Source organism: Ranitomeya variabilis, chromosome 2 (genome assembly GCF_051348905.1).
Source record: "Ranitomeya variabilis isolate aRanVar5 chromosome 2, aRanVar5.hap1, whole genome shotgun sequence".
NCBI classification, from domain to species: domain Eukaryota; kingdom Metazoa; phylum Chordata; class Amphibia; order Anura; family Dendrobatidae; genus Ranitomeya; species Ranitomeya variabilis.
The window spans coordinates 358,666,221-358,694,212 of NC_135233.1; the positions used below are offsets into that span (position 1 = coordinate 358,666,221).

The following is a 27,992-nucleotide window of genomic DNA, read 5'->3' on the forward strand; positions in this document are numbered from 1 at the left end:
GTATTTCAGTTGCACGTATTTCAGTGCCACGTATTTCAGTGCCACGTATTTCAGTGCCACGTATTTAAGTGCCACGTATCACGTATTTCAGTGCCACGTATTTAAGTGCCACGTATTTAAGTGCCACGTATTTCAGTGCCACGTATCACGTATTTCAGTGCCACGTATTTAAGTGCCACATATTTAAGTGCCACGTATTTAAGTGCCACGTATTTCAGTGCCACGTATTTCAGTGCCACGTATTTCAGTGCCACGTATTTCAGTGCCACGTATTTCAGTCACGTTTAGGGTTAGGGTTAGGGCTAGGGTTGGAGGTAAAGTTAGGGTTGGGGCTAAAGTTAGGGTTGGGGCTAAAGTTAGGGTTAGGGTTTGGATTACATTTACAGTTTGGATTAGGGTTGGGATTAGAATTATGGGTGTGTCAGGGCTAGGGGTGTGGTTAGGGTTATCGTTGGGATTAGGGTTAGGGGTGTGTTTGAGTTAGGGTTTCAGGTAGAATTGGGGCGTTTCCACTGTCCAGGCACATCAGGGGCTCTCCAAGCGCGACATGGCGTCCAATCTCAATTCCAGCCAATTCTGCGTTGAAAAAGTAAAACAGTGCTCCTTCCCTTCCGAGCTCTCCCGTGCGCCCAAAAAGGGGTTTACCCCAACATATGTGTTATCAGCGTACTCGGGACAAATAGAACAACAACTTCTGGGATCCAAGTTCTATTGTTATCCTTAGGAAAATAAAAATTTGGGGGGCTAAAACTCATTTTTGTGGGAAAAAAAAGATGTTTTATTTTCACGGCTCTGCGTTATAAATTGTAGTGAAACACTTGGGGGTTCAAAGTTCTCACAACACATCTAGATAAGTTCCTTGGGAGGTCTAGTTTCCAATATGGGGTCACTTGTGGGGGGTTTGTACTGTTTGGGTACATCAGGGGCTCTGCAAATGCAACGTGACGCCTGCAGTCCAATCCATTTAAGGCTGCATTCCAAATGGCGCTCCTTCCCTTCCGAGCTCTGTCATGCACCCAAACAGTGGTTCCCCCCCACATATGGGGTATCAGCGTACTCAGGACAAATTGGACAACAACTTTTGTGGTCTAATTTATCCTGTTACCCTTGTGAAAATACAAAACTGGGGGCTAAAAAATCATTTTTGTGAAAAAAAAAAAGGAATTTTTATTTTCACGGCTTTGCGCTATAAACTTTAGTGAAACACTTGGGGGTTCAAAGTTCTCAAAACACATCTAGATAAGTTCCTTGGGAGGTCTAGTTTCCAATATGGGGTCACTTGTGGGGGGTTTGTACTGTTTGGGTACATCAGGGGCTCTGCAAATGCAACGTGACGGCTGCTGACCAATCCATTTAAGTCTGCATTCCAAATGGCGCTCCTTCCCTTCCGAGCTCTGTCATGCGCCCAAACAGTGGTTCCCCCCCACATATGGGGTATCAGCGTACTCAGGACAAATTGGAAAACAAATTTTGGGGTCCAATTTATTCTGTTACCCTTGTAAAAATACAAAGCTGGGGGCTAAAAAATCATTTTTGAGAAAAAAAAAAATTATTTTCACGGCTCTGCGTTATAATCTGTAGTGAAACACTTGGGGGTTCAAAGCTCTCAAAACACATCTAGATAAGTTCCTTAGGGGGTCTACTTTCCAAAATGGTGTCACTTGTGGGGGGTTTCAATGTTTAGGCACATCAGGGGCTCTCCAAACGCAACATGGCGTCCCATCTCAATTCCAGTCAATTTTGCATTGAAAAGTCAAATGGCGCTCCTTCCCTTCCAAGCTCTGCCATGCGCCCAAACAATGGTTTACACCCACATAAGGGGTATCAGCGTACTCAGGACAAATTGCCCAACATTTTTTTGGGTCCAATTTCTTCTCTTACCCTTGGGAAAATAAAGAATTGGGGGTGAAAAGATCATTTTTGTGAAAAAATATGATTTTTTATTTTTACGGCTCTGCATTATAAACTTCTGTGAAGCACTTGGTGGGTCAAAGTGCTCACCACACATCTAGATAAGTTCCTTAGGGGGTCTACTTTCCAAAATGGTGTCACTTGTAGGGAGTTTCAATGTTTAGGCACATCAGGGGCTCTCCAAACGCAACATGGCGTCCCATCTCAATTCCAGTCAATTTTGCATTGAAAAGTCAAATGGCGCTCCTTCCCTTCCAAGCTCTGCCATGCGCCCAAACAATGGTTTACACCCACATATGGGGTATCAGCATACTCAGGACAAATTGCACAACATTTTTTGGGGTCCAATTTCTTCTCTTACCCTTGGGAAAATAAAAAATTGGGGGTGAAAAGATCATTTTTGTGAAAAAATATGATTTTTTATTTTTACGGCTCTGCATTATAAACTTCTGTGAAGCACTTGGTGGGTCAAAGTGCTCACCACACATCTAGATAAGTTCCTTAGGGGGTCTACTTTCCAAAATGGTGTCACTTGTAGGGAGTTTCAATGTTTAGGCACATCAGGGGCTCTCCAAACGCAACATGGCGTCCCATCTCAATTCCAGTCAATTTTGCATTGAAAAGTCAAATGGCGCTCCTTCCCTTCCAAGCTCTGCCATGCGCCCAAACAATGGTTTACACCCACATATGGGGTATCAGCGTACTCAGGACAAATTGCACAACATTTTTTGCGGTCCAATTTCTTCTCTTACCCTTGGGAAAATAAAAAATTGGGGGCAAAAAGATCATTTTTGTGAAAAAATATGATTTTTTATTTTTACGGCTCTGCATTATAAACTTCTGTGAAGCACTTGGTGGGTCAAAGTGCTCACCACACATCTAGATAAGTTCCTTAGGGGGTCTACTTTCCAAAATGGTGTCACTTGTAGGGAGTTTCAATGTTTAGGCACATCAGGGGCTCTCCAAACGCAACATGGCGTCCCATCTCAATTCCAGTCAATTTTGCATTGAAAAGTCAAATGGCGCTCCTTCCCTTCCAAGCTCTGCCATGCGCCCAAACAATGGTTTACACCCACATATGGGGTATCAGCGTACTCAGGACAAATTGCACAACATTTTTTGGGGTCCAATTTCTTCTGTTACCCTTGGGAAAATAAAAAATTGGGGGTGAAAAGATCATTTTTGTGAAAAAATATGATTTTTTATTTTTACGGCTCTGCATTATAAACTTCTGTGAAGCACTTGGTGGGTCAAAGTGCTCACCACACATCAAGATAAGTTCCTTAGGGGGTCTACTTTCCAAAATGGTGTCACTTGTAGGGGGTTTCAGTGTTTAGGCACATCAGGGGCTCTCCAAACGCAACATGGCGTCCCATCTCAATTCCAGTCAATTTTGCATTGAAAAGTCAACTGGCGCTCCTTTCCTTCCGAGCTCTGCCATACGCCCAAACAGTGGTTTACCCCCACATATGGGGTATCAGCATACTCAGGACAAATTGTACAACAACTCAAAATGACTTCAAATGAGATGTGGTCCCTAAAAAAAAATGGTGTTGTAAAAATGAGAAATTGCTGGTCAACTTTTAACCCTTATAACTCCGTCACAAAAAAAAATTTTGGTTCCAAAATTGTACTGATGTAAAGTAGACATGTGGGAAATGTTACTTATTAAGTATTTTACGTGACATATGTCTGTGATTTAAGGGCATAAAAATTCAAAGTTGGAAAATTGCAAAATTTTCAAAATTTTTGCCAAATTTCCATTTTTTTCACAAATAAACGCAAGTTATATCGAATAAATTTTACCACTAACATGAAGTACAATATGTCACGAGAAAACAATGTCAGAATCGCCAAGATCCGTCAAAGCGTTCCAGAATTATAGCCTCATAAATGGACAGTGATCAGAATTGTAAAAATTGGCCCGGTCATTAACGTGCAAACCACCCTCGGGGCTTAAGGGGTTAATCAAAAGTGCCATGAATAGTGTTGAGCGATACCGTCCGATACTTGAAAGTATCGGTATCGGAAAGTATCGGCCGATACCGGCAAAGTATCGGATCCAATCCGATACCGATACCCGATACCAATACAAGTCAATGGGACTCAAGTATCGGACGGTATTCCTGATGGTTCCCAGGGTCTGAAGGAGAGGAAACTCTCCTTCAGGCCCTGGGAACCATATTAATGTGTAAAATAAAGAATTAAAATAAAAAATATTGCTATACTCACCTCACCGAGGGAACCGGCAGCGTTGTTTGCTTAAAATGCGCGCTTTTCCTTCCTTCCGTGACGTCACGGCTTCTGATTGGTCGCTTGCCGCCCATGTGGCCGCGATGCGACCAATCACAGCAAGCCGTGACATAATTTCAGGTCCTTCTAGGCATTCAGTATTTTAAAATTACGTTCCGGCTTTGTGATTGGTCGCGTCGCGGTCACATGGGCTACGCGACCAATCACAAGCCGTGACGTCACGGGAGGCAGGAGATGCGCGCATTTTAAAATGCGCGCGTGTCCAGCCTCCCGTGACGTCCCGGCTTGTGATTGGTGGCGTCGCCCATGTGGCCGCGACGCAACCAATCACAGCAAGCCGTGACGTAATTTCAGGTCCTTCAGGATTTTAAAATTACGTTCTGGCTTGTGATTGGTCGCGTCGCGGTCACATGGGCGACGCGACCAATCACAAGCCGTGACGTCACGGGAGGCTGGACACACGCGCATTTTAAAATGCGCGCATCTCCTGCCTCCCGTGACGTCACGGCTTGTGATTGGTCGCGTCGCCCATGTGACCGCGACGCGACCAATCACAAAGCCGGAACGTAATTTTAAAATACTGAATGCCTAGAAGGACCTGAAAATTACGTCACGGCTTGCTGTGATTGGTCGCGTCGCGGCCACATGGGCGGCAAGCGACCAATCAGAAGCCGTGACGTCACGGAAGGAAGGAAAAGCGCGCATTTTAAGCAAACAACGCTGCCGGTTCCCTCGGTGAGGTCCAGGCTGCGTCGGAGAGGTGAGTATAGCAATATTTTTTATTTTAATTCTTTCTTTTACACATTAATGTTGTTTCGATACCGATACCCGATACCACAAAAGTATCAGATCTCGGTATCGGAATTCCGATACCCGCAAGTATCGGCCGATACCCGATACTTGCGGTATCGGAATGCTCAACACTAGCCAGGAAGCTTTTGGAGCATGTTGATGCGGCTTCCTCCCATTGATTTTTAAATGTATCGTCCTCTATAAAAAATGAAGGGAAGACCTGGACACGAAGTCCTCTGGGGATCAGACCACATGAAATATATCTTTCCAAAAAGGACTTGTTCCACCACAGGCGGGTCCTTTTTTGTAATAAATCTTTATATTTAGTAGTCAGGTCGGATAAATCTCTGGATCTGGAATCTAAAACTGTACCAGCACCACCGCTGAAAACCTTGTCCAGCTGTAAAAGCCACGTCTTTTCACGCGCTTTGAAGTCCATTTGATCAATGGAAACGGCTGTGAACCTGTGTGATCCTGTATGCAAATTCATAGATCATTACCTTAGATCACAAGTGGAAACCCTACCCTCCTATGTCAGAGACACTACGGACGTCCTGAGAAGATTGGATGGCCTCACACTGGAGTCAGAGATGCTTTTAGTCACGGCGGATGTTGAGACACTTTATACCTCCATCCGCCATGATGATGGTTTGGAGGCGGTGGACTTCTTTCTTGGATCCAGCAGCATTGAACCGGAGACCTGTGGCCTGGTGTTGAGGCTGTTGCATTTCATCCTTACACACAATTTTTTTACTTTTAAGGACCGATACTACCTCCAGAGCCGCGGAACAGCTATGGGGGCGGCGTGCGCGCCCTCCTATGCCAACCTCTTCCTTGGTTTTTGGGAGAGGGGCATATTTCAGGGGGGCGTGCATTCCGCCTCGTGGATTCTGGGGTGGTATCGGTATATCGATGATATTCTGTTTATTTGGCATGGTTCGGCGGAACAATTGAAGCTGTTCATGCAGGATTTGAATCGCAACAGCCTCAACATCAGGCTCACCTATAATTATAGCTGCAAAGAAATATCATTCTTGGATATTCTGCTGCTGGTTCAGGAGGATGGCTACTTACACACGGATGTGTTTAGGAAAGAAACATCTGTCAACTCACTCCTCCATGCCTCATCATCTCACCTCGGCTCCACGATTGGGGCCATACCGATTGGGCAATTCTTGAGAATGAGAAGAATTTGCTCTACAGAGGAGGCGTTTGACAGACAGTCTGTGGACCTTGGGGAGAGATTTCGTGCACGAGGGTACAGCAATAGGAGCATAAAACGGGGATTGACCCGTGCCAAAAATCAGAAGAGACGAGATCTACTTTCCCAATTGCGAAAACCTGAAAAGGAAGAAGGGGGTAAAATTCGATATACAGTTAGGTCCATATATGTTTGGACAGAGGCAACATTTTTCTAATTTTGCTTATAGACATTACCACAATTCATTTTAAACAAAACAATTCAAATGAAGTTGAAGTTCAGACTTTCAGCTTTCATTTGAGGGTATGCACAATAAAATTGGATGAAGGGTTTAGGAGTTTCAGCTCCTTAACATGTGCCACCCTGTTTTTAAAGGGACCAAAAGTAATTGGACAATTGACTCATAGGCTATTTCATGGACAGGTGTGGGCAATCTCTTCGTTATGTCATTCTCAATTAAGCAGATAAAAGGCCTGGAGTTGATTTGAGGTGTGGTGCTTGTATTTGTAAGGTTTTGCTGTGAAGTAAACAGGAGCTCTCCATGCAGGTGAAACAAGCCATCCTTAAGCTGCGAAAACAGAAAAAACCATCGGATAAATTGCTACAATATTAGGAGTGGCAAAATCTACAATTTGGTACATCCTGAGAAAGAAAGAAAGCACTGGTGAACTCATCAATGCAAAAAGATCTGGGCGCCCACGGAAGACAACAGTGGTGGATGATCGCAGAATAAGCTCCATGGTGAAGAGAAACCCCTACACAACAGCCAACCAAGTGAACAATACTCTCCAGAAGGTCGGCGTATCAATATCCAAATCTACCATAAAGAGAAGACTGCATGAAAGTAAATACAGAGGGTTCACTGCACGGTGCAAGCCACTCATAAGCATCAAGAATAAAAAGGCTAGACTGGACTTGCTAAAAAACATCTAAAAAAGCCAGCACAGTTCTGGAAGAACATTCTTTGGACAGATGAATCCAAGATCAACCTCTACCAGAATGATGGAAAGAGAAAAGTATGGTGAAGGCGGGGTACAGCTCATGATCCAAAGCATATCACATCATCTGTAAAACACGGCGGAGGCAGTGTGATGGCTTGGGCATGCATGGCTGCCAGTGGCACTGGGTCACTAGTGTTTATTGATGATGTGACACAGGACAGAAGCAGCTGAATGAATTCTGAGGTATTCAGAGCCATACTGTATGCTCAGATCCAGCCAAATGAAGCAAAACTGATTGGTCGTCGTTTCATACTACAGATGGACAATGACCCAAAACATAAAGCCAAAGCAACTCAGGAGTTTATTAAAGCAAAGAAGTGGAATATTCTTGAATGGCCAAGTCAGTCACCTGATCTCAACCCAATTGAGCATGCATTTCACTTGTTAAAGACTAAACTTCAGACAGAAAGGCCCACAAACAAACAGCATCTGAAAACCACAGCAGTGAAGGCCTGGCAGAGCATCAAAAAGGAGGAAACTCCTTGTCCATGAGTTCAAGACTTTAGGCAGTCATTGGCAACAAAGGGTTTTCAACCAAGTACTAAAAATTAACATTTTATTTAAAATTATTGAATCTGTCCAATTACTTTTGGTCCCTTTAAAAACAGGGTGGTACATGTTAAGGATCTCAAACTCCTAAACCCTTCATCCAATTTTAATGTGGATACCCTCAAATGAAAGCTGAAAGTCTGAACTTCAACTGCATCTGAATTGTTTTGTTTAAAATTCATTGTGGAAATGGCTATAACCAAAATTAGAAAAATGTTGTCTCTGTCCAAATATATATGGACCTAACTGTATATCCACTTTTAATCACCGATGGGGAGTGATGAGAAAAATTCTTAGCAGACATTGGCCTATTTTGAAAACCGAACCCACACTTGCTAAATGTCTCTCAGATGAACCTCTCATGACAGCAAGGAGGGGGAAGAATCTGAGAGACATCTTGGTTAGGAGCCATTACGTAACTAAGGCCCCGGCTATTTTCGGAGCAGGTAAACGTAGGTGGGGATTCTATCCATGTGGAGATTGTCTAGCCTGCCGTAACCATATGAGGGCGGTGTCTTTCACCTCGGCTGACGGGAGTAAAGAATTTAAAATCATGGACTACATTAGCTGTAGTACTACATTTGTAGTATACCTGGCTAAATGCTCATGTGGCCTATTCTATGTGGGTCTCACTTCACGAGAACTCAGAATCAGGACACGTGAGCATATTAGAGACATAATGGCGGCAAATGAGGTGGAAGACATCGCCACTTTAAAAACCACACCACGCCATTTTAGGCTCCATCATGAGTGCAATCCAAAGGAATTAAAAATCTTTGGTATTGACCATGTGAGGTGTGGTATTAGAGGTGGGGATATGAAACGGACATTAGCACAATTGGAATGTCGCTGGATAGCTATTTTAGGCACTATGTCCCCACACGGTTTAAACGAGCAATTGAGCTTTTCATCTTTCCTCTAGGTGTGGTCGGGTCGGTTCAAAGTCTCTGTGATCTTCTGGATTTTAATTTTGTGTGTTTTTATCTTCTTTTATGTAGTAATTTCGTCCTATTGGTTTACTGTTCCCATGTATCTACCCTTTGAGCGTTTGAGTTCTGTCGTGGCATTAAATGGCACTTCAAGCAAGACATCATATGAAAAAGGGGAAAAAAACTCTGCTGAAGACCTTCTGATTGAAGACCAGAGTATATTGTTGTATTTATCTCCCTGTTGTCTGGGTGTTTTTATATTTTGTCTATGTATATGTTTTTCATTTAGTGTGCACTAGTTTAATGGGATCTAGGTCCTAAATTATGTATACATGTTCATGTAATATTTTCCTTCATTAATATTTTATTATGTAATTCCGCTGATGTGAGTAGTCTATATTCTTTCACATTATAGTGAGGTTGAAGATATGGGTTCGCTTCTCCCTCCATTAGCACTTTATATCACACTTTGTTAGTGTATGTGTGTTGACCCTCTTATCTAGCATTCTTATTTTTGTCTGTATGTAGTATTTATCAGGAGCAGCTATTAATATTTATAATATATATTTTTTTGCCACATCACTCTTGTGAGCGGTCTATAAATTGTGAGGCTGAAGATATGGGTTGTTTCCCCCTTCACTAGCACTTTATATCACATTTAGACAGTGTAAGGGTGTTTACCCCTTTTAGTCAGTGGTACTATTATAAGATTTTATGGAGTAGTCACCAGGAGCAGTTACTAAGGTATATATTTCTTTTATTTATTTTTATTTTTTTGCACATTGTAGTGTGGCTGCAGTTGAGGGTTTCCCCTTTCCCCTATCAGTAGTGTTGAGCATTCCGATGCTGCAAGTATCGGGTATCGGCCGATACTTGCTGTATCGGAATTTCCGATACCGAGATCCGATATTTTTGTGATATCGGATATCGGTATCGAAACAACATTAATGTACAAATGTGTAAAAGAAAGAATTAAAATAAAAAAAATCGCTATACTCACCTGTCCGACGCAGCCGGGACCTCAGCGAGGGAACCGGCAGCGTTGTTTGTTTAAAATTCGCGCTTTTACATGGTTACGTGAAGTCCCGGCTTGTGATTGGTCAGGGCGGCCATGTTGCCGGGACGCGGACCAATCACAGCAAGCCGTGACGAAATTACGTCACGGCTTGCTGTGATTGGTCCGCGTCCCGGCAACATGGCCGCGATTAACCAATCACAAGCCGTGACGTCACGGGAGGCTGGACACGCGCGCTTTTTAAAATGCATTTTAAAAAGCGCGCGTGTCCAGCCTCCAGTGACGTCCCGGCTTATGATTGGTCACGGCGCCATTTTGCCGGGACGCGGACCAATCACAGCAAGCCGTGACGTAATTTCGTCACGGCTTGCTGTGATTGGTCCGCGTCCCGGCAACATGGCCGCCCTGACCAATCACAAGCCGGGACTTCACGTAACCATGTAAAAGCGCGAATTTTAAACAAACAACGCTGCCGCTTCCCTCGCTGAGGTCCCGGCTGCGTCGGACAGGTGAGTATAGCGATTTTTTTTATTTTAATTCTTTCTTTTACACATTTATATGGTTCCCAGGGCCTGAAGGAGAGTTTCCTCTCCTTCAGACCCTGGGAACCATCAGGAATACCGTCCGATACATGAGTCCCATTGACTTGTATTGGTATCGGGTATCGGTATCGGATTGGATCCGATACTTTGCCGGTATCGGCCGATACTTTCCGATACCGATACTTTCAAGTATCGGACGGTATCGCTCAACACTACCTATCAGCAATCCATACTGCACTTAGACACTTTATTTACGCTTACTTTTCTAGATAGCGTAACTTCAGTTTATGATTGCACTTAATACTCACCAGCAGTAGTCTTCCCTTCTCCAAAATGGCGATAGCGGCGCGCGCGCATGCGCAGTGCGGCAGAAACCCGGTGTGCATCTCCTCCTGCCTCCAGGATGTGACGCGGCGGTTTACTGACGTCACGAGGGATTTCCCTCTCCCCGCCCTGTCACAGGAAGAGCAGGAGCCGATGCACAAGAACGGGCCTGTGCGACGGTGCGCATGCGCCGATAATGGCGCCGATAATCAAACACAGGTGCACCCACGATATAAATAAAGGCTCAAAGCACACACATTCACAGCCCCCCGAGGAAGCCCAACACGAAACGCGCGTCGGGGCTGCTGGAGACGCACTACCGGCATTTACACATGGGTAAGATTAGCGGCACTTTCCTCCTCCTTCCCTCCCCTTCTCTAGAGTAGTGGTTTGGTAGGATGCTACAGAAGCAATCCCAGCATATATAGGGACTTAGCCACATACTTATTGGCATTTTGTTATGCACTAAGCACTTTTTAGGAGGAATCTGAAATTCAGCTGCTATATCCCATACTGCCACTATGGTAGTCTGTGTCTGCCTGTATTTGCACCATTTCTGTACCTTGTATTGTCAGCTTGTATGTATTTATTTAATCATTATTTAGTTTATGACTATTAATAAAATCGTGTTACAAATCTTACATTTGTGTATGGGACTATGTACTCCATAGTATGCTGTAGGTTAGATTGTCTTGGAGTGTCCTTGTTACAGGAATTTTTGTCCAATGTATAGGGTATATTTTCCCGGTACTTTTCTCTAAGTTATGTATCAGTGGTACCTGTTCTTAGAAGGTCTGTGTGTGTGTGTGAGTGCAGCCCACTCTCTAGTCTGTGTGCAGCCATAGGCCATAGCTGGTTGTATTCAGTTCAGGGAGGGTGGTTCATTGCCTCATACTGTTCTATTTTTTTTTTTTTTCAAGTAGTGTAGTCTGCTGCTCATTTTTTCTAATAATTCCTATTAGTGACTTTCCACCCGTATCCAGCTAACTTGTGGAAAAACACTACATAGGATAAAGTAGAGGAGGTTTTTTGGGCCTTGCAGCGCCGTTTACGGCTGTCTGCACGGTCTCCGTGTGACTGCAGCTCGCCCTGTAGTCTGTGAGCAGCCATAGCCTGGTTGTATCCAGCTCAGGGTTCTTCACTGCGTCATACCGTAAAATCAATTTTCCTTTTGTTTTAAGTAGTGCAGGCTGCTGCATATTTTTTCAAAAAATTCCTATTAGTGTCTTTCCACCCGTATCCAGCTAACTTGTGGAAAAACACTACATAGGATAACGTAGAGGAGGGTTTTTGGGCCTTTCAGCGCCGTTTACGGCTGTCTGCACGGTCTCCGTGTGAGTGCAGCTCTCTCTGTTGTCAGTTCAGCCCCCCAAAAATAAATAAATAATAAAGTTCACCAAACACACCACTTTACATTTCTGTAGGCCACATTAGCTCATATTAAAGTCTAGTCCACACTTTAGAAAATTAGTGTTTCTTATACCTGTTAGGACTCGGAGCTGTTCAGGAATAAGCACACAAAGCCGTTAGTACTTTTCTGCTTATCTTTATCAGTCAACCAAGATGAAGAAGGCAAGGAGTAAGGCACGTGGGCGTGGGCGCGGAGCAGGGAGAGGACGTGGGGATTCTGTGCCTGCTGCGGGCACCGGTGACTCCTCAGCACCCAGTTTCACCAGGGAATAGTCCTTCATGCGCAGCTTTGTCGCAGAGCGCCGTACACCGCTGCTGCGTGAAGAACAAATTGAAGCCGTTGTCGGATGGATGGCAGCTAACGCATCGACTTCAATTAGTGCCACATCCTCTCAGACACAGAGCACTGGAGAGCACCCATCTGTCTCTTCACCACCTGCCAAATTGGCCAGGCAGACAGAGAGCCCAGGACAGGAGCCGTCTCTACTTCTGTTCTCTGAATCTCTTGGCTTGGAAACAGGGGGCCAGCCAAGCAGCATTGGAGAAATGGAAGAAGAGGCAGGGTGCAGTGATGCCCAACAGCTTTTTCTCTCTTCCTCTGAAGAGGCGGGTGGGCCAGTGCCTCCGGTCACCACATCGCAGGACGCATCCGCTGATGACACTCAGGTGCCACTTTCTGGTGCGTGCTCTGCTGCTGAGACTACCCAGGAGGAGCAGTTGATGGCAGAGGGTAGTGTAGATGATGAGGTCCTTGATCCATCTTGGCGTGAGGGACAGGAAGGTGGTGGGAGCAGCTCTGAGGAAGAGATTCCCCGAATGGGCCAAAGAGGGAGAGGGAGGGGGAAGACTGCGGATCCTGCAGCCTCCACTTTGGCACCCGTTAGGAGCATGTCTCTTCCAAAAGCCAAAAAGGGCGCTCCCAAGACTTGCAGTGCCTGGTCCTTTTTTGACACAGTTGCAGATGACATTTGCTATGTCAAATGCAAGGTGTGTCATCACAAAGTCAAAAAAGGTCGAAATGTCAGCAACCTCAATACCTCCAACATGTGGAAACATGTGCGCACCAGGCATGCGGTGGAGTTAGAAAAACACACTGAAGAGCTAGGCCAACCAACAGCGGCAGCTACCACCCCTTCAGCTCGTGTTGCCTCTTCCTCCAGCTCACACGCAGCTGGTTCAGCTTCCTCCCAGGATCGCCGTGGAAGGACCTCTGGCCCTGTTGTCCAGAGACCCACTGTAATTCCACCCGCAGCACCACGTTCCCAGTCATCCACACACTCCCAGCCCAGTCTACAGCCATCGGTAGTACAGGCATGGGAGAAAAGGCGGCCTTTCTCGTCAAACCACCCATGAGCACAGGCTCTGACTGCAGGCATTGCCAAACTTCTGTCACTGGAAATGCTGTCATTCAGGCTGGTGGAGACTGACAGCTTCCGTGACTTGATGTCATTGGCAGTCCCACAGTACAATGTGCCCAGCCGCTTTTACTTCAGCAGGCAAGCTGTCCCTGCCCTGCACAAGCATGTGGAGGGACACATAAAACACGCGCTACTGAACACCGTCAGTAGCAAGGTCCACCTCACCACCGATGCATGGACCAGTCAACATGGACAGGGGTGATACCTTTCCCTCACTGCCCATTGGGTTAATGTTGTTGAGCCGGGTACAGATCGTGGGAGTGGCGCAGGACGTGTCCTGCCCACTCCAAGGATTGCAGGAATCCATTCTGTATGCATTGACTCCTCCTCTTACACCAGTTCCTCAGAATCATTGCTGCAGGAGCCGTCACAGTCCACCTCCACATGGACCCGTGATGAACGTTTACCTGTTACGACCGACATGAGCACAGCCGTGGCCAAACATCAACAGGCCGTCTTGAAATTAATTTCTTTGGGGAATCGAAGCCACACAGCGCAGGAGCTCTGGAATGCCATCAAGCAGGAGAGCGATGTGTGGTTTGTGCCAGCGAATCTCCAGCCAGGCATGGTAGTGTGTGATAATGGCCGAAATCTGGTGGCAGCTCTGGGCCTCGGCAACCTCACTCACATCCCATGTCTGGCACATGTGCTCAATTTGGTCGTGCAGAGTTTTTTGAGGGACTATCCGGATCTTGATGCACTGCTGCATAAGGTTCGCCTAGAGAGTGCTCACTTGCGGCGTTCCATCACGGCAAAATCGCGCATTGCGGCCCTGCAGCACCGACACCGCCTGCCGGAACATCGCATCATATGTGACCTACCTACCAGGTGGAATTCCACGTTACATATGTTGGAGTGGTTGTGTGAGCAGCAGCAAGCTGTAATGGAGTACCAGCTGCATCAGGCACAAAGAAGTCGCACTCCGCGCCGTTCAGACTTCACAACCACAGAGTGGGCCACTATGAAGGACGTCTGCCAGGTTTTGCGTCCCTTCGATTATTCCACGCGGATGGCGAGTGCAGATGATGCACTAGTCAGCATGACTGTCCCCCTTATCTGCCTGCTTGAAAAATCACTGCAAGCGCTAAGGGATGATGTTGTGGAAGAGGTGGAGGATGAGGATTCACCATTTCCATCATCTTCTGGACAGTCAGCACCACGTGGTTCCTCACAAACGCGTAGGCAGGGGACACTTTGTGAGGAGGATGAGGAGGAGTCAATGGAGGAGGAAGACATCCGTCCAGAGGAGGGAGTTACACAATTGTCCAGTACTCAGTGTGTACAGCGAGGGTGGGGTGATGACGAGCGGGCAGAGATCACGCCTCCAGCAGGGGACAGCGTTTCTTGGCCAGTTGGCAGTCTGCAGCACATGGTGGATTACATGCTGCAGTGCCTGAGAAACGACCGCCGCATCGCCCACATTCTCAACATGTCTGATTATTGGGTGTTCACCCTCCTCGATCCTCGACAACGTAGAAAGCCTCATCACACCGTTGAACCGGGAGCGAAAAATGCGGGAGTACCAAGACACACTGGTAAATTCCATCATCCTCTCCATTCCAACTGAGAGAAGTGCTGCTAGTGCATTACAAAGCAGCTCAGTGCGTCCAGGCAGTGGAGGAGGCTCTGCACAAAGAGGGAGCAGAAGCAGTGCCTCTGCCCAAGGCAAGACCAGTATGGCCCAACCGTCGCACAGTTTTGTGTGCCCGCCACAAAAGTCTACACCATCACAGACGGCTCCAGTCAGCAGGAGGCAACGGTTTCGTCAGATGGTGACAGACTACATGTCTTGCCCTCTTGCTGTACTCCCAGACGGCTTTTCCCCTTTCAAGTTTTGGGTCTCAAAGCTGGATACATGTCCAGAGCTAAGCCAGTATGCATTGGAGGTGCTGGCTTGCCCTGCGGCTAGTGTATTATCGGAACGCGTCTTTAGTGCTGCAGGTGGTGTACTAACTGACCGTCGCATGCGACTATCCTCCGATAACGTTGACCGGCTTACTTTCCTGAAAATGAACAAGGCCTGGATCTCGCAGGAATTTGCCACTCCTCTTCCTGATTAAATAATTAGGTGACTGTCTACAGTATCCAGGTCTCCTGTTGTGTTCATCCTTCTACCACCTGAACTTAAATTCCTGGGCTCCAACACCGCCAGTTGAGGCTCAGAAGTGCCGTCTGCACAGTCAAAACATACGACCCAGTGTTATTGGGTTTCAGTAACGTCAGCTGATCCCCAGCTGTGTAGCCGGCAATGTGTCCTTCGACCGCCACGCTGACACAACAACTTAAATGTAAGGGAACCTGTCCCCCCCCCCAAGGCGTTTGTTACTGAAAGAGCCATCTTGTGCAGCAGTAATGCTGCACAAGGAAAAGGTAGCTATTTTTGTTTTGCTCCTTGCACGCGCAGAACTTAACACTTATAAAATGTGTCCACTGATACCGTAAAACCGTCCCGGAGGTGGGACTTTCCTTCGTAATGTGACGCAGCACAGCCGTCATTCTTACCCCCCGGCGACGTGCGCCGGCTCCTCAGCGTTGTTTGATTCTGTCTCGAAGCCTGCGCTGTTATGTTATCCCTTGGCCAGGCACACTTAGCGCTGCCCGTATTCTGACATTGGTGTCAGGCTGGCTGCGCCTGTGCGGCCGCGCTGGCCGAGATCCCGCCTCGCAGTGTCTTCTGATTTAATCCCACTGCAGGCCTGAGATCCATGGACATGCGCAGTGCATATCTGAACCTCCGCCTCTCACTCATCTCCCTACACCTTCTTCAGACTGTGCGCCGTCAGCTGATCCTTAATAGCATGCCACGGCCGTGACGCCGCACAGTCTGAAGAAGCCGTAGGGAGGGGAGTGAGAGGCGAGGATATGCACTGCGCATGGCCACGGATCCCAGGCCCGCGGTTGGATTACATTAGATGACACTGCGAGGTGGGCTCTCGGCCAGCGCGTCCGCACAGGCGCAGCCAGACTGACACCAAATGATGTCAGAAGATGGGCAGCGCTAAGTGTGCCTGGCCAAGGGATAACACAACAGCACACGCTCCGGGACGGAATCAAAGAACGCTGAGGAGCCAACGCACGGCGCCAAGGGGGTAGGAATGACGGCTGTGCTGCGTCATATTACGAAGGAAAGTCCCACCTCTGGGACGCTCTCACGGTATCAGGGGACACAATTTATAATATGTGTTTAGTTCTGTGTTTGCAAGGAGCATAATGAAAAGAGCCACCTTTTCCTTTTGCATCCTTTGTGCTGCACAAGCTGGCTCTTTCAGCTACAAACGCCTTGGGGGGGGTTAAAGGTTCCCTTTCGACTTTCTCCAATCGGGCTTCGGCCTACACTGTGTTCCTCTGCTCCTCCTGCTGTCCCTGGGCTCCAACACCGCTAGTTGTTGTCCGGAAGTGCTGTCCACACAGTCAACAGTCGCTCCTCTGTTATTGGGGTTCAGTAATGTCAGCTGTTCCCCAGCTGTGTGTGTGGCAATCCCTCCTATCTCCTCCACCTCCTCCTCCTCATCCTGCTGTCCCTGGGCTCCAACACTGCTAGTTGTTGTCTGGAAGTGCTGTCCGCACAGTCAACAGTCGCTCCTCTGTTATTGGGGTTCAGTAATGTCAGCTGTTCCCCAGCTGTGTGTGTGGCAATCCCTCCTATCTCCTCCACCTCCTCCTCCTCACCTGCTGTTCCTGGGCTCCAACACTGCTAGTTGTTGTCTGGAAGTGCTGTCCGCACAGTCAACAGTCGCTCCTCTGTTATTGGGGTTCAGTAACGTCAGCTGTTCCCCAGCTGTGTGTGTGGCAATCCCTCCTATTTCCTCCACCTCCTCCTCCTCATCCTGCTGTCCCTGGGCTCCAACACCGCTAGTTGTTGTCTGGAAGGGCTGTCCGCACAGTCAACAGTTGCTCCTCTGTTATTGGGGTTCAGTAACGTCAGCTGTTCCCCAGCTGTGTGTGTGGCAATCCCTCCTATCTCCTCCACCTCCTTCTCCTGCTGTCCCTGGGCTCCAACACCGCTAGTTGCTGTCCGGAAGTGCTGTCCGCACAGTCAACAGTCGCTCCTCTGTTATTGGGGTTCAGTAACGTCATCTGTTCCCCAGCTGTGTGTGTGGCAATCCCTCCTATCTCCTCCACCTCCTCCTCCTGCTGTCCCTGGGCTCCAACACCACTAGTTGCTGTCCAGAAGTGCTGTCCGCACAGTCAACAGTCGCTCCTCTGTTATTGGGGTTCAGTAACGTCAGCTGTTCCCCAGCTGTGTGTGTGGCAATCCCTCCTATCTCCTCCACCTCCTCCTCCTCATCCTGCTGTCTCTGGGCTCCAACACCGCTAGTTGTTGTCTGGAAGTGCTGTCCGCACAGTCAACAGTCGCTCCTCTGTTATTGGGGTTCAGTAACGTCAGCTGTTCCCCAGCTGTGTGTGTGGCAATCCCTCCTATCTCCTCCACCTCCCCCTCCTCATCCTGCTGTCCCTGGGCTCCAACACCGCTAGTTGTTGTCTGGAAGTGCTGTCCGCACAGTCAACAGTCGCTCCTCTGTTATTGGGGTTCAGTAACGTCAGCTGTTCCCCAGCTGTGTGTGTGGCAATCCCTCCTATCTCCTCCACCTCTTCCTCCTCATCCTGCTGTCCCTGGGCTCCAACACCGCTAGTTGTTGTCTGGAAGTGCTCTCCGCACAGTCAACAGTCGCTCCTCTGTTATTGGGGTTCAGTAACATCAGCTGTTCCCCAGCTGTGTGTGTGGCAATCCATCCTATCTCCTTCACCTCCTCCTCCTCCTGCTGTCCCTGGGCTCCAACACCGTTAGTTGCTGTCCGGAAGTGCTGTCCGCACAGTCAACAGTCGCTCCTCTGTTATTGGGGTTCAGTAACGTCAGCTGTTCCCCAGCTGTGTGTGTGGCAATCCCTCCTATCTCCTCCACCTCCTCCTCCTGCTGTCCCTGGGCTCCAACACCGCTAGTTGCTGTCCAGAAGTGCTGTCCGCACAGTCAACAGTCGCTCCTCTGTTATTGGGGTTCAGTAACGTCAGCTGTTCCCCAGCTGTGTGTGGCAATCCCTCCTATCTCCTCCACCTCCTCCTCCTCATCCTGCTGTCCCTGGGCTCAAACACCACTAGTTGTTGTCCGGAAGTGCTGTCCGCACAGAGCCAAACACCTCGCCAATGTGTTAGTGGGGTTCAGTAATGCCTGCTGCTCCCCTGCTGTGTAGCCGGCAACGTGTCCTGCAACAGCCACACAGACACAACAACTTAAATTTAAGGGAACCTGAAAGCCACCCCCCCCAGGTGTTTGTTACTGAAAGAGCCACCTTGTGCAGCAGTAATAATGATGCAAAAGGAAAAAGTGGCTCTTTTTGTGGTGCTCCTTGCACACTCTGAACTTGACACTTATGAAATGTGTCCCCTCACACCGTTAAACCGTCTGGTCGGAGGGACTTTCCTTTGTCATGTGATGCAGCACAGCTGTCATTCTTACCCCCTTGGCGCCGTGCGCCGCCTCCTCAGCGTTGTTTGAATCTGTCCCGGAGCCTGCGCTGTTATGTTAGCCCTTGTCCATGCACACATTTTGCGCTGCCCATCTTCTGACATCATTTGGTGTCAGGCTGTCTGCGCCTGTGCGGCAGTGCTGGACGAGATCCCACCTCGTAGTGTCTTTCTGATTTAATCCCACTGCGGGCCTGTGATCCATGGACATGCGCAGTGCATATCTTAACCTCCGCCTCTCTCTCATCTCCCTCAGCCTTCTTCAGACTGTGCGCCGTCAGCTGATCCCTAATAGCATGCCACGGCCATGACACCGCACAGTCTGAAGAAGCTGGAAGGAGGGGAGTGAGAGGCAAGGATATGCACTGCGCATGCCCATGGATCACAGATCCGCAGAGTGATTACATTAGATGACACAGCGAGGCGGGATCTTGGCCAGCGCAGCCGCACAGGCGCAGCCAGCCTGACACCAAATGATGTCAGAAGATGGGCAGCGCAAAATGTGTGCATGGAGAAGGGCTAACATAACAGCGCAGGCTCCGGGACAGATTCAAACAATGCTGAGGAGGCGGAGCACGGCGCCAAGGGGGTAAGAATGACAGCTGTGCTGCGTCACATGACAAAGGAAAGTCCCTCCGACCGGATGGTTTAACGGTGTGAGGGGACACATTTCATAAGTGTCAAGTTCAGCGTTTGCAAGGACCATAATTAAAAGAGCTAAGTTTACCTTTTCCAGCATTAGTGCTGTACAATATGGCTCTTTCAGCTACAAACCCCTGGGGGGGGGTTAAAGGTTCCCTTTCAACTTGCTCCAGTGCAGGCTTTGGCCTACACTATGCTCCTCCTGCTGACCCTGGGCTCTAACACCGCCAGTTGGTGCCCAGATGTGCTAGCTGCACAGAGAAAAACACCAGCCAATGTGTCAGTGGGGTTCAGCAACGCCAGCTGTACCCCTGCTGTGTAGCCGGCAACGTGTCCTGCAACAGCCACGCAGACACAACAGACCTAAAGCTGCCGCCAGTGCTAGCTGCACAGAGAAAAACACCAGCCAATGTGTCAGTGGGGTTCAGCACCGCCAGCTGTTCCCCTGCTGTGTAGCCGGCATCGTGTCCTGCAACAGCCACGCAGACACAAGAACTGAAATTGAAGAGAACCTGTCCCCCCTCCCCCAGGTGTTTGTATGTTTTACAGCCACCTTGTACAGCAGTAATGCTGCATGTGTGCAAGGTGGCTCATAAACTAATTCTCCTTGCACACGTGGAACAGAACACGTCTACAATGTGTCCCCTGAGACCATTAAAACATCCCTGAGGTGTGACTTTCCTTTGTAATGACACACAACAACCCCCTTGGTAGCACAGCCCTTCTTCTGACATCATTGTTTGGCTGGCTGCGCCTCTGCGGCCGCCCTGCCCGACACAACGCCCCTCGGTGTCTTATTTATTTTGACTGCGAGGGTGTGATTGACGGGCATGAGCAGTGCATATCTTCGCCAGGCTGTCACTCTGCTCCTTCCGCCTTCTTCAGACTGTGCGGCTTCATGGCCGTGGCATGCGATAAGGGATCAGCTGACGCCGCACAGTCTGTAGCAGGTGTAAGGACACGAGCGAGAGGCGAACATATGTACTGCGCCAGGCCATGAATCCCAGCCCCGCAGTGTGAAACACTGTAAAGACACTGCGTGGCTGGGATTCATGGGCATCGCGAAACGCACCAGCCGACATGAAATGATGTCAGAAGACGGGCAGCGCATGGCCAAGGGATAACGCAACAACGCAGACTCCTGTACAGCAAAATGCGATGCTCAGGAGGCCGCGCCAAGCACCAAGGTGGCATTTTTGCCAGCTGTGCTGCGTCTCATTACGAAGGAAACTCCCGCCTCCAAGACAGATTGACTGTATAAGGGGCAAAATGTTGTACGTGTTTCATTCAGCTTGTGCAAAGAACAAAATTAAAAGAGCAACCTTTGACTTGTGCAGCACTACTGCTGCATAAGCTGTGGCTCTTGTAGTTTGTAACACCTGAGGGGGGGTTAAAGGTTACCTTTAAAATCGGTTCAATTAGGCTTCGGCCTACACTCTGCTCCACCTGCAGAGCCCGGCCTCCAACACCGCTAGTTACTGTCGGGAAGTGCTGGCTGCACAGAGCAAAACACACGCCACTCTGTCAGTGGGGTTCAGCACCGCCAGCTGTTCCCCTGCTGTGTAGCCGGCATCGTGTCCTGCAACAGCCACGCAGACACAAAGCTGCCACCAGTGCAGGCTTCGGCCTACACTCCGCTCCCTCTCCTCCTCCTGCTGACCCTGGGCTCAAACAATGCCAGTTGGGGCCCAGAAGTGCTGGCTGCACAGAGCCAAACACCTCGCCAATGTGTCAGTGGGGTTCAGCACCGCCAGCTGTTCCCCTGCTGTGTAGCCGGCATCGTGTCCTGCAACAGCCACGCAGACACAAGAACTGAAATTGAAGGGAACCTGTCCCCCCTCCCCCAGGCGTTTGTATGTTTCAAAGCCACCTTGTACAGCAGTAATGCTGCATGTGTGCAAGGTGGCTCAGAAACTTATTCCCCTTGCACACGTGGAACTGAACACGTCTAAAATGTGTCCTCTGTGACCATTAAACCGTCCCTGAGGTGTGACTTTCCTTTGTAATGACACGCTGCAACCCCCTTGGTAGCGCTGCCCGTCTTCTGGCATCATTGTTTGGCTGGCTGCGCCTCTGCGGCCGCCCTGGCACACACAACGCCCCTCGGTGTCTTATTTATTTTGACTGCGAGGGTGTGATTGATGGGCATGAGCAGTGCATATGTTCGCCTGTCCCTCATCTCCTTCGGCCTTCTTCAGACTGTGCGGCTTCATGGCCGTGGCATGCGACAAGGGATCAGCTGACGCCGCACAGTCTGAAGCAGGTGTAAGGACCCGAGTGTGAGAGGCAAACATATGTACTGCGCCAGGCCATGAATCCCAGCCCCGCAGTGTTTTGACAATGTAAAGACACTGCGGGGCTGGGATTCATGGTCATCGCGAACCGCACCGGCCAACATTAAATGATGTCAGAAGATGGGCAGCGCTAACAGCACAAGGCCAAGGGATAACACGACAGCGCAGACTCCTGTGCAGCAAATAACGATGCTCAGGAGGCCGCGCCCAGCACCAAGGTGGTATTTTTGACAGCTGTGCTGCGTCTCATTACAAAGGGAACTCACGCCTCCAAAACAGTTTGACTGCTTAAGGGCCTAAATGTTATACGTGTTTCTTTCTGCGTGTGCAAGGAGCAAAATTAAAAGAGCAACCTTTGACTTGTGCAGCATTACTGCTGCCCAAGCTGTGGCTCTTGTAGTTTGTAACCCCTGAGGGGGGGTTAAAGGTTACCTTTAAAATCGGTTCAATTAGGCTTCGGCCTACACTATGCTCCCTCTACTCCTCCTGCTGACCCTGGGCTCCAACAACGCTAGTTGCTGTCCGGAAGTGCTGGCTGCACAGAGCAAAACACCCGCCACTCTGTCAGTGGGGTTCAGCACCGCCAGCTGTTCCCCTGCTGTGTAGCCGGCAACGTGTCCTGCAAACGCCACGCAGACACAACAGACCCATAGCTGGTGCCAGTGCAGGCTTCGGCCTACACTCTGCTCCCCCTGCTGACCCTTTGCTCCAACACTGCTAGTTGGGGCTCTAGGAAGACAAGCTTGGATAGGTCCCCATCCTGGTTCCAGCACCGTCAGCTGGTTCCGGGCAGAGCCTTTGGCTTAGGTGCCTCCTTCTGGGTATCCGAGTTCCACCAACGTCAGGTGGTCCTTGGTAGTGCTTTCAGGCACGGGTACCTCCTGCTTAGTAACCGGGTTCCAGTAACATCAGCTGGTCCTCGGTAGTTCCATTGGCTCTTGGACCTTCGGCTACCCATCCGGGTTCCAGTACCGTTAGCTGGTTCTCGGCAGTGTCTTTTGCTCTTGTACCTTCTGCTCCCCATCCTGGTTCCAGTACCGTCAGCTGGTTCCGGGCAGAGCCTTTGGCTTAGGTGCCTCCCTCTGGGTATCCGAGTTCCACCAACGTCAGGTGGTCCTTGGTAGTGCTTTCAGGCACGGGTACCTCCTGCTTAGTAACCGGGTTCCAGTAACGTCAGCTGGTCCTCGGTAGTTCCATTGGCTCTTGGACATTCGGCTACCCATCCGGGTTCCAGTACCGTCAGCTGGTTCTCGGCAGTGTCTTTTGCTCTTGTACCTTCTGATCCCCATCCTGGTTCCAGTACCGTCAGCTGGTTCCGGGCAGAGCCTTTGGCTTAGGTGCCTCCCTCTGGGTATCCGAGTTCCACCAACGTCAGGTGGTCCTTGGTAGTGCTTTCAGGCACGGGTACCTCCTGCTTAGTAACCGGGTTCCAGTAACGTCAGCTGGTCCTCGGTAGTTCCATTGGCTCTTGGACATTCGGGTAGCCATCCGAGTTCCAGTTCCATCAGCTGTTTCTTGGTATTTTCTCAGCCTTCTTGTACCTTCTGCTACATTTCCAAGTTCAAGAGACTAAACACGATGACCCGGAAGACCACCCCTAAGATGACGACGACACCAGAGACGACAACCACTGAGATGACAACGACCCTGGAGACGATGACCCTGAAGACCACCCCGATGACGACGACCCCGGAGACGACGACCCTGGAGACGACGACGACCTGGAAGACCGAGAAGCAGAAGAACAAGAGGCTGCAGAACAAAGAGCAGAAGAACATTAAGCATAAGACTAAATATCAGAGCAAAAGATATTATCTAAATTATAAGCAGAAGAAGACTAAGCAGTGTATGGGGGTGAGTCCGTTCCTCCTCGTGGTGCCCCTGGATAAAGTCTGATGCTGCAGGCCAAACTGAACGCGGACAAATGTAACTGTTTTGTGACAGGCAGAACAGAAGGTGTAATCTTCAAACTTTTATAGATAACAACTACGGGAATGCCTGTCACAAATAAGAATATGATGAAGAAGTTGAATATGAAGCAGATAATAGTAAAATAAAAAGAATATGAACAATGTAACAAAAAAAATAATAGGTAGAAGATGAAGAAGAAGATGAATAAGGTGAAGAAGTTGATGTCAAAGAAGCTGATGATGAGGATAATGAAGAAGAAAGTGTGGGAGAAGTAAAAAAGAAGGTGAAGGGCGTGGAAGTAGTGAAACATCAATATCTGACAAAATAAAAAAAAAATTAACATAGTCAAAATCTTTCTAATGCCGAACGTCATAAAAAAAAAAAAAAATTCCTGCTATTCTATTTGATTGGGCTAAACCTTTGTGCCTTTAATGTCTCCGCCACCTCCCCCAATACATCCTACATTATTCTTAGTTGTTTTCCTTCATGTAGAATGAACCTACAAGGAAAGAAAGGGTTTATTTTAATTCCGATATTTTCGTCCCATTGACTTGCATTGGGATCGGGTATCGGTATCGGATTAGATCCGATACTTTGACGGTATCGGCCGATACTTTCCGATACTGATACTTTCCGATATCGGAAGATATTGCTCAACACTATTCACTATATATCACTAGCACTGCAAATCACACTTTTAATATACCGTATATACTAGTGTATAAGCTGAGTTTTTCAGGACATTTTTTGTGAAGAAAACGCCCCTCTCAGCTTATACACAAGTCACGGTACAGAAAGCCGGTGGGGGAAAGGGGGGCGGCGGAGCAGCGGGTTCCAGGAGCGGGCGCACACATCATACTCACCTACCTGCATGCCCTCGGTGCTGGCACTGCATCTCTTCCAGCCACCCGCGCCTGTCTGCAGCTCTACCAGTGCTCAGTGGTCACGTGGTACCACTCATTAAGGCGATGAATATGGACGTTTCTCCATTCCCATAGGCATGGAGCGCATATTCATCACCTTAATGAGCGGTACCATGTGACCGCTGAGCACAGGAAGAGCTGCAGGCAGGCACTGGCGGCCAGAATTAGATTGCCAGCAGTGCCAGCACCCAGGGCGCGCAGGTATGTGAGTATGAAGTTTTTTTGTTTTTTTTTTCAATAGGAAACATGCAAACAAGGATAGGGAATAAGGAGGCATGCATACAGGGACGGAAAGGGGGAGGCATGCATACAGAGACAGAATGAAGGGAGGCATTTATACCTGAACAGGGAAAGGGGAGGCATTCATACAAAGATGCAACGTGGGAGGCATGCATACAGGGACTGAATAGGGGAGGCATGCATACAGGGACTGAATAGGGGAGGCATGCATACAGGGACTGAATGGGGGAGGCATGCATACAGGGACAGAATGGGAAAGGAATGCATACAGGGAAGGAATGGGGGAGGCATGCATACAGGGACTGAATGGGAAAGGCATGCACACAGGGAAGGGAGGCATTTATACCTGAACAGGGAAAGGGGAGGCATTCAAACAGAGATGGAACGTGGGAGGCATGCATACAGGGACTGAATTGGGGAGGCATGCATACAGGGACTGAATGGGGGAGGCATGCATACAGGGACTGAATGGGGGAGGCATGCATACAGGGACTGAATGGGAAAGGCATGCACACAGGGAAGGAATGGGGGAGGCATGCATACAGGGACTGAATGTGAGAGGCATGCATACAGGGAAGGAATGGGGGAGGCATGCATACAGGGACTGAATGGGGGAGGCATGCATACAGGGACTGAATGGGAAAGGCATGCACACAGGGAAGGAATGGGGGAGGCATGCATACAGGGACTGAATGTGAGAGGCAAGCATACAGGGAAGGAATGGGGGAGGCATGCATACAGGGACTCAACGGGGGAGGCATGCATACAGGGACTGAACAGGGGAGGCATGCATGCAGGGAAGGAATGGGGGAGGCATGCAGACAGGGGCAGGGATGGGGGGCATTCATACCAGGACAGGAAAGGGGTAAGCATGCAAAACAATGACAAGGATAGGGGAGGCATGCAGACAGGGACAGGGATGGGGAGGCATTCATACCAGGACAGGGAAGGGGGAGCCATGCATAGCAGGACAGGGATGAGGGGACAATGCATACCCGGCTTATACTCGAGTCAATAAGCTTACCCAGTTTTAAGTGGCAAATGTAGGTGCCTCGGCTTATACTCCGGTTAGTTTAAACTCAAGTATATTCGGTACTTGAGCACTGAATTAGTACATCACATTCAGATTAGGTTTTGTTTTTTTTTCCCTACGTGGAAAAATCTGTGCTCTCTGACCTCCTGTCCCTACACAGTACAGGCCGCATATTGTGCTTTCTGGCCTCCCCCCATATTCTATAGTAGCCGTGATAACCTTCCTCATTGGCTGAGTTAAGTAATGTGATAGCTGAAGGACAATAACGGGAAGCCTGTGCAGCCACACTTGATATTATTCCACTTTCTAAACCTTCAGCAGTGTTAAATGGCGACTTTGCATGTTTGCATTTGAACTTGTGAGTTTCTGCATATTTCAGGAAATTTGACTCAAGGTCAGTTTTCTGAAGATCAATTCATTCACGTTTATTTCAAAGCCGTTTTTCAAAGCTAGTTGCATTTTAATTTCCTTCAAATCTCAAAATATCTAACATTATCAAGAAACGTACCTCCTCCATCTTCATGAGAAAGCAATCTATGAAGTCGCGAGGGCAGTTTTCATCCAGGGTGGCTCGATGTGTCTCTGTCATCTCCTTAATAAATTGCTTCCAATTATTCATAATTTGAATGATCCTCCGATGAGGACCAGGAATGTGGGACATTATTCTTGGGAACATGAAGAGGAGCTTATTAAGAGAAGAAGTGATAGAAAAACATGATTTTACTATTATTTTGTTACGTCAGTGTCATATTTAAATTCTATGCCCTACTTTTTGAAAATAAGTTGCTGATGATACAGTGAATCTACACTTAAAAATCATACATGTCCCCATGATTTCAGACTTCAAATGGCCCATTGCCCCAAATCAACAAAACCTTCATGACAGAATTCTGGCATTAAAAAGCTTCAAAAAGACCCAATTTTTGAACAAAGACCATTTTGCCCAGTTCTGACAAACTCAGCAGACCTGGGAGTGGGGTGTGACGAGCAAGACAACTCTATCTCGTCCAATTGATGATGCATGGTAGCGATATTTATGCCACAAATCTTAGTATGGTCTCTAACTGGAATAAGCTTTGTGGCAAGGTGGATACGGACGGGCATGCCACCTTGTGCCTCACTTGATTCATTAAGAGGTGTGCCCCTCTTAAGCATTCAAGTGCATTGGACTCCACCTTTTCTCTTCATCAAGATCAATGTAAAAATAAATGCCAGTCTTGTTGAATCGGGCTCCATGTTCCCTGTTATTTTCCCCCTATTTTTGTCAATATACCGATATAGAGGTGAGCCTCCCACCAGGGCAGTGGCGTACTCGGTTACTGGGTTCGGTCGCAATTAAAGAGGTGGTCACAGTGGCAGCGACTCGGTCCGTGGCTCTGAGTGCTCAAGGAAAAGGGGGGAAAGGTCTTTAAAGGGTTTAATAAAGTTTTTGTTTGTGACGCCACCTGTGGTTCTCGGTCAGTGGGGACCGACACTGCTTAACAGGGTTCTCTGGGGTGATGTTAATGCAGCAAAGATAGTGACGCTTCCCACAGGTGAAGCGAAGTCTCCAGGACTCCCAGTGTGTCGGGCAGGAATGGTGTATGCCGGAAAATAAATGGAGGACACAGAGTTGTAACGTCTTTACTTGGTTTACTGGTGGTAGTAGGCCACAGTCTAGGGTACCATGAACAGGTGGTGATATCGTCCGGCTGGCCTGGAGGCAGTGGTGGATCCCTCTACCAGGCGAAGTCCGTAAGCCTTCCTACTCCTGCTGGTATGCGAGGTCCTTGCTGCCTGTAGCTTGCTGGCAAAGTCCTCCCTTTCCTGTCCTGGGACAGTTATCTATATGGTGGGCAGTGTGAGCATTTTTAGAGGGTCTCTATTACGACCTGGGCTCCTTGGATACTGCTGCACCTTCAGGTCTGGGTGCAGGCAAATTACATAAAGTCCTATGCCCTCTGGTTCTGCCATGCGACCTGGAGTTCAACACAGCCTCAGGCTCCTGGTGCCCTGTTTCTGTGCTTTGGCCCAGTGGGTGTCCGGTCACAATTCCCCTCCAAGCTTTTTCCTTCACCTGTGCTTCTTTCCTCTGATGCTCACAAACATGTAACCCTTCAAGTTATCTTCCTTTCCTGGAGCTGCAGCTCACACGCCTGCTG

General features: G+C 48.6%; 1 protein-coding gene across 1 annotated transcript in view; it reads right to left on the bottom strand.

The window, feature by feature from the left end:
* LOC143805903 (cytochrome P450 2C8-like) overlaps positions 1-27,992 on the bottom strand; it is a 123,030-nt gene that overhangs the window by 69,799 nt on the left and 25,239 nt on the right. The window contains exon 5 of the mRNA XM_077285654.1: positions 26,360-26,536. Coding sequence (XP_077141769.1) covers positions 26,360-26,536 — 177 coding nt within the window. The remainder of the gene's footprint in view (positions 1-26,359; positions 26,537-27,992) is intronic.